The 11,480-nt window shown below is 40.3% G+C and overlaps 1 protein-coding gene across 1 annotated transcript in view; it reads right to left on the reverse strand.

Moving 5' to 3' along the window:
* Positions 1 to 2,748: 2,748 nt before the first annotated feature.
* Positions 2,749 to 11,480, reverse strand: part of ALG1 (ALG1 chitobiosyldiphosphodolichol beta-mannosyltransferase) — a 25,711-nt gene continuing 16,979 nt past the window's right edge. The window contains exons 9-13 of the mRNA XM_024214361.2: positions 9,680 to 9,739; positions 8,770 to 8,880; positions 6,886 to 7,000; positions 3,477 to 3,552; positions 2,749 to 2,973 (exon numbers count right to left, since the gene is read on the reverse strand). Coding sequence (XP_024070129.1) covers positions 2,842 to 2,973; positions 3,477 to 3,552; positions 6,886 to 7,000; positions 8,770 to 8,880; positions 9,680 to 9,739 — 494 coding nt within the window. The 3' untranslated portion in view covers positions 2,749 to 2,841. The remainder of the gene's footprint in view (positions 2,974 to 3,476; positions 3,553 to 6,885; positions 7,001 to 8,769; positions 8,881 to 9,679; positions 9,740 to 11,480) is intronic.

Here is an 11,480-nt window from a genome sequence, read left to right on the forward strand (position 1 = left end):
TAATCATTTTTGTTGCCCTTTTCTGAACCTTTTCCAATTCCAATATATCTTTTTTGAGATGGGGCGACCACATCTGCATGCAGTATTCGAGATGTAGACATACCATGGATTTACATAGAGGCAATATGATATTTTCTGTCTTACTATCTATCCCTTTCTTAATGATTCCCAACATTCTGTTTGCTTTTTTGACTGCCGCTGTACATTGAGTGGATGTTTTCAGAGAACTATCCACAATGACGCCAAGATCTCTTTCTTAAGTGGTAACAGCCAATTTACACCTCATCATTTTGTATGTATGGTTGGGATTATGTTTTCCAATGTGCATTACTTTGCATTTATCAACATTGAATTTCATCTGCCATTTTGTTCCCCAGTCACCCAATTTTGAGAGATCCTTTTGTAGCTCTTCACAGTCTGCCAGGGACTTAACTATCTTGAGTAGTTTTGTATCATCTGCAAATTTTGCCACCTCACTGTTTACCCTTTTTCCAGATCATTTATGAATATGGTGAATGGGACTGGTCCCAGTACAGAGCCTTGGGGGACACCTCTCTCCATGCTGAAAACTGACCCTGTATTCCTACCCTTTGTTTCCTATCTTTTAACCAGTTACCAATCCATGAGAGGACCTTCCCTCTTATCCCATGACAGCTTACTTTGCTTAAGAACCTTTGGTGAGGGACTTTGTCAAAGGCTTTCTGAAAATCTAAGTACACTATATCCACTGGATCCCCTTTGTCCACGTTGACCCCCTCAAAGAATTCTAGTAGATTGGTGAGGGATGATTTCCCTTTACAAAAACCATGTTGACTCTTCCACAACAAAATTATGTTCATCTAGGTGTCTGACAATTTTGTTCTTTACTATAGTTTCAACCAGTTTGCTCAGTACTGAAGTCAGGCTTACTGGCCTGTAATTGCCAGGATCACCTCTGGAGCCCTTTTTAAAAATTGGCGTCACATTAGCAATCCTCCAAGCATTTGTTAGAGAAGCTGATTTAAATGATAGATTACAGACTACAGTTAGTAGTTCTGCAATTTCACATTTGAGTTCCTTCAGAACTCTTGGGTGAATACCATCTGGTTCTGGTGATTTATTACTGTTTAGTTTATCAATTTGTTCCAAAACCTCCTCTAATGACACCTCAATCTGAGACAGTTCCTCAGATTTTTCACCTAAAAAGAATGACTCAGGTTTGGGAATCTCCCTGACATCCTCAGCCATGAAGACCGATGCGAAGAATTCATTTAGTTTCTCCGGAATGGCCTTATCGTCCTTTAGCGCTCCTTTAGCATCGCAATTGTTCAATGGCCCCACTGGTTGTTTAGCAGGCTTCTTGCTTCTGATGTACTTAAAAGAAAATTTGCTATTACTTTTTGAGTCTTTGGCTAGCTGTTCTTCAAATTCTTTTTTGGCCTTCCTAATTATATTTTTACATTTCATTTGCCAGAGTTCTTTCTATTTTCCTCACTAGGATTTAACTTCCACTTTTTCAAAGATGCTTTTTTGCCTCTCACTACTTCTTTTACTTTGTTGTTTAGCCACACTTTTTTGTTCTCTTACTATGTTTTTTAATTTGGGGTATACATTTAAGTTTAACTAACCTCCTCATTTTTGTGTAGTTCCCCTTTCTGAAATTAAATGCTACAGTGTTGCGCCGCTGTGGTGTTTTCCTCGCCACAAGGCTGTTACATTTAATTATATCATGGTCACTATTACCAAGCAGTCCAGCTATATTCACCTCTTGGACCAGATCCTGTGCTCCACTTAGGACTAAATCAAGAATTCCCTCTCCTCTTGTGGATTCTAGGACTAGCTGCTCCAAGCAGTAATTTAAGGTGTCAAGAAACTTTATCTCTGCATCCTGTCCTGAGGTGACATGTACCCAGTCAATATGGGGATAGTTGAAATCCGCCATTATTATTCTTATTATTGAGTTTTTTATTTTAATAGCTTCTCTAATCTCCCTGAGCATTTCACAGTCACTGTCACCATCCTGGTCAGGTACTGCTATATTCTTCTTATTAGAGCATGGAAATACTATCTGTAGAGATTCTATAGTACCGTTTTGTTCATTTAAGATTTTTACTTCATTTGATTCTATGCTCTCTTTCACATATAGTGCCACTCCCTGACCAGCACGACCTGTTCTGTCCTTCTGATATATTTTGTATCATGGTATTACTGTGTCCCATTGACTAGCCTTATTCCACCAAGTTTCTGTGATGCCTATTATATCAATATCCTCATTTAAAACAAGGCTCTCTAGTTCACCCATCTTATTATTTAGACTTCTAGCATTGGTAAATAAGCACTTTAAAAACTTGTCATTTTTTAGCTGTCTGCTACTACATGATGTTATTGAATGGGACTTTTTTTTCATTTCACTGTTTCTCATCAGATCCTACCTGTATTTTATCATCTTCCATCCTTGCCCCCTTACTAGGACATAGAGAATCTCCATTAATAGATCCTCCCCTAAGGGATGTCGCTGTCCGAACCATTCATTCCAAGTGCTAGAGGTAGATTAACAGTCCGGATAGATTGTGAAATTTAAGTTCCGTCAGGCAGGGACCACGTCCTTCCTCTATCTTTACATAATGTGAAGTACAAGTTCAGCTGTAAACAAATCTCAAATCATACCGAATTATTCATCCAACTGGTTCAAATCACAGATCAAAGTGTGTGTTGCAAAGGTTGTTTCAGGATGGAGAGATTTAAAAAACACTTGTCTAAGACCAAATATAAAGGTTTTATTCACCATTTCCATCATGTATAACCAAACTTGGGAATGTGAAAATCATATGTAAAATTCTTTTGTCCATTTTTTTGAAATCATTAATTGTTCCTAAACACAGGAAGCACAGTTTGTTCCCAGCTCTCATCCCACCGCAGCTGTTTGGATGCCCGAAGATTTCTTCTGAACAGATAAAGTTTACTTTCACCTGTAGGAAATTCCAATAAGAGCATCTGCAAGGTTAAAGAAATAACATAGAAGAAGTTAAATATCACACTTCAAGCATCTCCTGCCCCTCCCAACTTTAATGGGCAGATTATTAAGAGAGGAGCAGTAAAGTGGACTCTTCCTTCTAGACCTCTAGGCATTGCAAGATGATAAAATATCTAAAATGTGCTTTCTTGCTTTAAATTCATACACAAACAGATGTGGCCAATAAAATCTATAACTATAGGCAGGGAATTCCTCTTACAATGCATATTTTAAAGTTAAATCCACAAAGCATAATTATTAATACTCAATACTATTCAGTGTTGACTAACAGTTTATAAAAATAAATAAATAAACAAACAAAAAAGCATCACTGCCCAAAAGTAAACAATGAGAGAAGACAGGAAGAGAAAAACATGACAACCGGATCTATAATCTACTCACTCCAAACGTGCAAAAGCCATACCTTTCCATTAACCATAAAGAAAAAGGAAACAAAAATGACTTGGGCCTCTAATATCTTTACCTTCAGCTGTTCTGCAAGTTCATTCGAGTCCCTAAATATCAAGCCGTTTTCATCGTGTTTCACAAGTTCATGTAAACTGTGAACAAAACCAGTGAAGGAAATGTGAGAACAACATAAAAGGCTTCTCCACTTAAATACTTGCAGAGATTGTTTATGTACTGTAGCCCTATCAAATACTCTAGGGACAGTCTCTCTAGAGGTCCCAGCTTTCTCCTAATTGGTCTCCCTCTATTCAAATCAAATCAGCCCAGTCCATCAACTTAACCTAAAATGAGTCAATCAGCCCTTAAACTCCAGGACTTGCAGTCTTCTCTTGTCAGTTTCTTAGAGGCAGCATGGCATGGGGCTGTTGCCCCTCCACTATCCCAGGCCTTTCTGCCTCCCTATCTCTCTGTTCTCCTTCCATTATAGCTGGGCTTGTTTTCCTTATTGGTCCCAGCTCTGGGTACATGCCTCTATGATGGTGGTTTTGGCAGCTGTGCTGGGGTGTGGTCAGTCTGGTTGCCTGTGAGGAGGGAAGACTCTCCTCTCTTCTACCTATGCTCAGTATGGGGTTTGTAAACCCTATTACAAGCCCCATGTTGTTAAGATCCTGGATCTCTCAACATGAATTCCATTTCTTGCATTGGGGTATAAGCTGCAAATGACTGAAACAGATTAGTCCTCCTTCCGAGGCATAAGCCTGTCCAGAACTGCTGCTATACAAAGTGTATTAGCAAACTGTACTGAGAAATTCCCACTCTTGGGAAGGAATAAAAAGGATACAGTGGTGACATGTTATTTTGTCTGCCAGCACAGATTAATGTACAAGTTTGTGATCCCCGCCATTATTGTGCAGAAAGAGTGGGGCTTGTAATTGAAGCAGGATCCTAAGTGAGAGCAGTGCAAGGAGGAATCCAAGCAGTGCAGCCCACCTTTCATGCTACCAGCAAAGCAGCCTCCCCTGCTGGCTGCAGATTGTGGAGAAGCCTGCTAGAGCTTCTCAGGGGTGTATGAGGTGAAGGCTGCTAGAATCTGCCACAAGAAGCGTGAGGGCTGGTCTTCACTATAGGGAGATTGATGCTGCTGCAATCAATGCAATGGGGGTTGATGTAGTGGGTCTAGTGAAGATCCGCTAAATTGATGGCAGAGCGCTTTCAGGTTGACCCTGGTACCCCGGCTCCCCAAGATGATTAAGGTAAGTCAACAGGAGAGCATCTCCCGTCGACACAGCATAAGGAAGACACTCGGGTAAGTCGACCTAAGCTATGTCGACTCCAGCTACATTATTCACATAGCTGGAGTAGCATAACTTAGATCGACTTACCCCCATACTGAAGACAAGCCCTGAGACAGCACTGCGAGGTGTGCAGTGGTTGAGCCTTGGAGGACAGGACTGGGATAGCAGGGGCTGGAGCATTCCCAGATGGAAGGGAAGCTGTACCCAGTGGAAAGAGGAGCAAAACTGAGGGGAGGTATGATTGCTCTCTATAAATATATCAGAGGGATAAATACCAGGGAGGGAGAGGAAATATTTAAGCTCAGTACCAATGTAGACACAAGAACAAATGGATATAAACTGGCCATCAGGAAGTTTAGACTTGAAATTAGACCACCGTTTCTAACCATCAGAGAAGTGAAGTTCTGGAACAGCCTTCCAAGGGGAGCAGTGGGGGCAAAAGACATATCTGGTTTCAAGACTAAGCTTGACAATTTATGAAGGGGATGGTATGATGGGACAGCCTAATTTTGGCAATTAATTGATCTTTGACTATTAGCGGTAAATATGCCCAATGGCCTGTGATGGGATGGGATCTGAGTTACTACAGAGAATTATTTCCTGGGTGTTTGGCTGGTGAGTCTTGCCCACATGCTCAGGGGTTAGCTGATTGGCAGAGGTCCTGGGGGTTTACGTGGGGCACGGGTCTGCAGCGTGGGGCACAGGTCACTTGCTGGAGGATTCTCTGCATCTTGAAGTCTTTAAACCATGATTTGAGGACTTTACAGGAGTGGGCGGGTGAGATTTTGTGGCCTGCGTTGTGCAGGAGGTCAGACTAGACAATCATAACGGTCCCTTCTGACCTTAAAGTCTGAGTCTATACTTTGTTAGCCCATTGTAACTGAAGCCATTCATTTCCATAATGACCAGTCTGCAGTACTCTATTGTATGTAACCCTTCTGAAAGACAGATCTTTCACAGTCATGGAGTCTAAATGAATCCAAGGGAACCTAAGACAGAATAATATACATCATCTTTCAACCCCTTCACATATAATAGATTCAATTATACTTTCTGAGTCTCCCTTACATTGCACTAGACACACACATTTACCAACATGTAGCTTACATACTAGAGTATAATTTACAGCAAGGGTGATTTACTTTAATTTGCATCCTCCTATTAGCTGATTTACATTTTAACCCCTCTGTTCCACCCCATTAGCATACAAATTACACCACCTTGGACTTCTTTAGACTCAGTAAGTCGAATTTGCAGGTGATGTGTAAAACTGTGTAAAATTACACATTGTAACTTGATAGCTGGGTGAGAGTCTAAGTTATACATTACACATCGAGATGGCTGGAAAAATGGCTAAATTATAGCAGATTTGATTCTCCTCTGAATTGGCCCAGGAAGCAGGATAGATTAAATAGCAGCAGTCTATAACATAGTGCAGCGATTTTCTTCAAGGATTTTTTTTTTATTTAAAGTGGAACTCTTTAAAATTTGAAATGTGCATTTTTCACCTGAAGATACCATGATCATACTGAAAGCTAGTGTATTTTACGGGCTTATTAAACTGATCCTATTAAAAGATCACACACAAAAGAAAAGAGTCTTCATTATATATTACAGTCATGAACAAAGCTATCACAGAGTATTCTGTGCTGCTGTCACCACCAACGCTACAGCACAAGACAAAGTATCTTTACATTATGAAAGCCATATTTCTCCCAAAGGATTACAAGTACTTTATAAACTATAGATACAGTAACCACTTCATCCATCACTGAGGTTTAGACAATCCCAGAGTGGAATGAAGCATCTCTCAAACAGTATATCGAAACAAACCCAGTAGTTTAGAACAGGATATGAAGAAGAGTACAATTTCCAATTGGGATTACAGGTGGTTGTTTTTAAGGCATTCTGGTTAGGACACTGCAGTTAATGCCCTAACTTTTGCGCGCGCGTGCACACACACACAAAAAAAGTGTTAATTTTTAAAATGACCTCTAGAAGTCATAAGTTAGTTTTAATAATTTTATTTACCTTTATCAAATTAAAGCAAACGTATTACTGTGGCGTAACTAGGAATCAATTCAATATCAGCAGAAATTGTTATATTGTGATTTTGTAGCAAACTATATATTTGTTTTAAAATATCTATTTGAGTTATTTTAAGCTATGTCAAAGTAAGCAAGCTCTTACCACTGGAAACGTACTGCACATACAGGTAAACAACAGCCAAACATATCCACCACCTTCATAGGCAGATCCAAACCACTAGATGATTTGTGGAGACAGACACCCAGATCTGCTGAGCCTACAAATTATAAAAGAAACAAAACTGACTTTTTAAAAAGTTTATTTTGAAAGTGATTAACTCTAAAAATTATTGTCTAAACATACAATTTTGTAAACATTAACAATTTTTGATGTAACTTGATGTCTTCTTTAGTGCCATTAGAACATAACTACTTGGAATATCATTTATGTCAGAATGTCAGTAAGTAAAAGCCATATAATTTTTTTATTTTTCAGAGCAGCTGAGATTTAGAAACATAACTAACTGATATTAAAATAAGGGGAGAAGAGAAATTAAAAAACTAACAGATATTATACACTTAATCTACCCTTATCTATTTGAAATAGTAAAGAATTAATTAAATCAATCCTGCCACAATTCAGGGGATGGACTAAATGACCCACTAAAGGACTCTTCCAATCCAAATGCCTTTACAATACATAGATAATTTACAGAATCCAAGTTTACAGAGATGAATATTCATTACTTACAAACCACCACAGACATACAAGCCAAATAAATTGACAGTGCCTGACCTGAGGGGCTGAAATTAGGCAGAATTTGTATTTTACCAGTATTTTATCCTTACATAGCTTTTATTGAGCTTCATTTCTCTAAAATGCTAAGGGAGTATGAACATTCTATTTCCTAATCTCATCAGTTACCTTCAACAGCTCAGCTAGAAACTCTCAAGTGTTATTTACTTAACAGAACTTGAGAATACATTGAACAGAAACCAACCCACTATATTTCAGCCTACCTAGAAGAAGAGAAGGGGGCAAACAGAGGCTTTTTAAATAGAGAGCTATTGGCAAACCTTCAAGATGCAATTCTACACCTAATTACCAAAATAGGAGGGGAAACAGTGCAGTTTCAAAAATTAAACAATTTCTCAGCCATAACAAAAGGCACAAGCTACAGTTATATATTTTGTTCTTAACAAGCAATTTAATTTTACTGTGGTATTCGTATATCTAGCGTCCAAAATCAGGGTTGGCAATTTCCCAGGAAAAACTAGTTTAGGACAAGGCACTGGTAAATACCAACTTAAACCAAGTTTAAACCAGGAAACTGGGAAGAATAATTGCATCAGGGACCAGCAAGTTCAGCAAATACAGAATGAATCTTTTCAAACTTTGGATACATCCATTCAAAGTCAAGGAATAGGCTTGGCCTATCCACTACATCAAAGTTGGTCTTCAGCTACAGGATGCTGCATGGCCAAATGGACCTGGCCCGTTGGTCTGCAACTCTGCATGCTTCTGATTGCTTAATGCTTCAAGTCTACAACTCTGCATTGTTGTTTTCATATAATCAAATGTTTTCAACTTGTTTATATAATATTGAAAAAATGAGTCATAACATGTATAACTTCCTTGAGAAAATACCAAACCAAAATGTAGACATGCCAATGTTCAGTACTGCATTATAATTACATATATTAATATTATGCCCATTTTAGTTTTACTTTGTATTTGTACAACCCTACATTAATCTACAAATCTACTGCCTTACATAACCACAATTGGAATATGTAACTAAAACTAAGTATAAAGTGGTGTCATTAACTAAACAGTTTTAAAAATAGAAAATGCCTTAAACTGGGACTAACTGATTTTTCCCGAGGCACTAAAAACCATGATTTTACCTGGTAAAAACCATCTCTGATAAATATCATGCCATCCCTGCCCAAAATTATCAACAGCTATCCATAGCCTTTGCTTAAGCCTCACACATTGTTCTTGAGTCTTTAAAGCTTTTTTCAGCAACTGTAATCCATTATTTACCAAGTAGAACAGGGTAATCCTCAGCTTCTAGCCACGGTGTACAGATCTGGATGTGTTTAAAGTGCATTTTGTCTATCAGTCTGTTGTAGTGCTTTTTTAGAGGCCCTTTACCTTTTAAATGGAAAATAAACACACAATATATATTAGTGTTTTTGCTGTGAACACCCAAAGTGGGTGTTTGTCCGCACATTAAAGTCTAGGGATATAGAGCAAATCTCATTTGTCTTCCTAGATTGTAAGGTATTAGAAGAAGAGGCTGCATCATTCATCAGTGTTCATACAGGGCCTAGCATGGTGACAGTGAATCCGATTGGGTCTTCTGAGAGCAATCATGAGATATAATGCTGTATCGTAGATACAATGTTATCAGATACAAATCAACTGAAAGATGGCACCCTCCAGCAGCACAGTGCCCTTTTAGCATCATGCTACGTTATTAGTTTAGTACTAGGAGGAAAGAATACCATTTGTTGAACCATCTATATCATTTTGCAAAATCCTCAAATTCAACGAGTAGGTCTCCTTTCCAAGTACTAGCCAAATTCCTCCCTACTTAGCAATAGGCCAAATACCATTTAAACCACATTTTAAGATGTTTTACCAGCATTTCTTCAGTACTCAAATTCTGAAAATACATCCAAAGGAATTACAGAGTACAATAAAATGGCTAGATTCGTATGCTGGGGCATATCTTTTATTTTAAAATGCCCAACATGCCACCATTGGTTTGCTTTTTGCTCCAACCATTGATCTGGTAAATTAGTGCCAAACAAATATTCAATTTTTTTTGTTACTTCAAAAAAAAAAAAAAAAAACATCAACGTAAGAGTCAATATAATGGGATGATAAAAATTAATCCTCTAGCATCAGCACTGAAAGGGAACAGAAAATTATCATGTAAAAGTGGTACCTGTTATCACACATACTAAAGAAGGAAGCTTGATTCCATCATTGACATACTCTTCATAATCTGCAGAACAGAAAGTTATTTTGTGTGTATCTAGATACACGTACCCTAATTTAAGAATAATTTTGATGTACAAATGAGAACTCTATTTCAAGTAAATAGTTTAAAAAAACTTCAGGCAAACTAGTAAACGTGGAAATTCACATTGGGGACCTTGATCCTAATTTGGGCCTCTTGTAACAGCCATAATGGAAAGTAATAATTCTTCACAAGGACACAGGTTTCAGAGTGGTAGCTGTGTTAGTCTGTATCAGCAAAAAAAACGAAGAGTACTTGTGACACCTTAGAGACTAACAAATTTATTTGGGCATAAGCTTTTGTGGGCTAAAACCCACTTCATTGGATGCATGCAGTGGAAAATACAGTAGGAAGATATATATACACACAGAGAACATGAAAAAATGGGTGTCGCCATACCAATTCTAACAAGACTAATCAATTAAGGTGGGCTATCTGTTTCTTTACTTCAGCAGGTGGGTACTGTAGTTTTAAGAACGCTTGATAGAGATCTTATTGGTGTTTGTCTCTGTCTGAGGGATTGGAGCAAATGCGGTTGTATCTTAGAGCTTGGCTGTAGACAATGGATCGTGTGATGTGATCTGGATGAAAGCTGGAGGCATGTAGGTAAGTATAGCGGTCAGGTTTCCTGTATAGAGTGGTGTTTATGTGACCATCGCTTATTAGCACTACAGTGTCCAGGAAATGGATCTCTTCTGTGGACTGGTCCAGGCTGAGGTTTCATCCAGATCACATCACATGATCCATTGTCTACAGCCAAGCTCTAAGATACAACCGCATCTGCTCCAATCCCTCAGACAGAGACTAACACCTACAAGATCTCTATCAAGTGTTCTTAAAACTACAATACTCACCTGCTGAAGTGAAGAAACAGATTGACAGAGCCAGAAGAATATCCAGAAGTCACCTACTCCAGGACAGGCCCAACAAAGAAACTAACAGAATGCCACTAGCCGTCACATTCAGCCCCCAACTAAAACCTCTCCAGCGCATCATCAAGGATCTACAACCTATCCTGAAGGACGATCCCTCACTCTCACAGATCTTGGGAGACAGGCCAGTCCTCGCTTACAGACAGCCCCCCAGACTGGGGCAGGCAGGGCCGGCATTAGGCCAATTCAACCAATTCCCCTGAATCGGGCCCCGCCCCTAAGAGGGCCCTGCGCCCAAGCCCTGGTACAGCATACTGACAAGAGCCGGTGCACCGTACCGGGGTGGCCCAGCTTCCCCGGGGGCAATTTAAAGGGCTGGCGCCCCAGGCCCTTTAAATTGCCACCAGAGCCCCACTGCTGGAGCCCTGGGGTAGGGCTGCGGGGCTCTGGGGGCTATTTAAAAAGTCCGGGACTCCCGTTGCTTCTACCGCCCCGGGCCTTTAAATAGCTGCTGGAGCCCCGCCGTTTCCCGAGGGCTCCTGCGGCTATTTAAAGGGCCAGGGCGGTGGAAGCAGGGGAGCCCCGGGCCCTTTAAATAGACCTCGAGCCCCGGGCTGCTGCTGCTACCCCGGTGGAGGAGGGAGAACTTACCGTACAGGGTGGGCTGTACCCGCGCCCTCTGCCCGCACCAGCCCCACACCCCCTGCCCTGCCTGCCAGCCCCGCACCCCCTGCCCTGTCTCCAGCCCCTGTCTTCAGCCAGCCCCACACCCCCTGCCCTGCCAGCAGCCAGCCCTGCACCCCCTGCCCTGCCTGTAGCCAGCCCCTGCCGCACCCCCCTGCCTGAAGCCAGCC

This window comes from Terrapene carolina, unplaced genomic scaffold, assembly GCF_002925995.2.
Source record: "Terrapene carolina triunguis isolate 2854851 unplaced genomic scaffold, T_m_triunguis-2.0 Scaffold93, whole genome shotgun sequence".
Lineage (NCBI taxonomy): Eukaryota > Metazoa > Chordata > Testudines > Emydidae > Terrapene > Terrapene triunguis.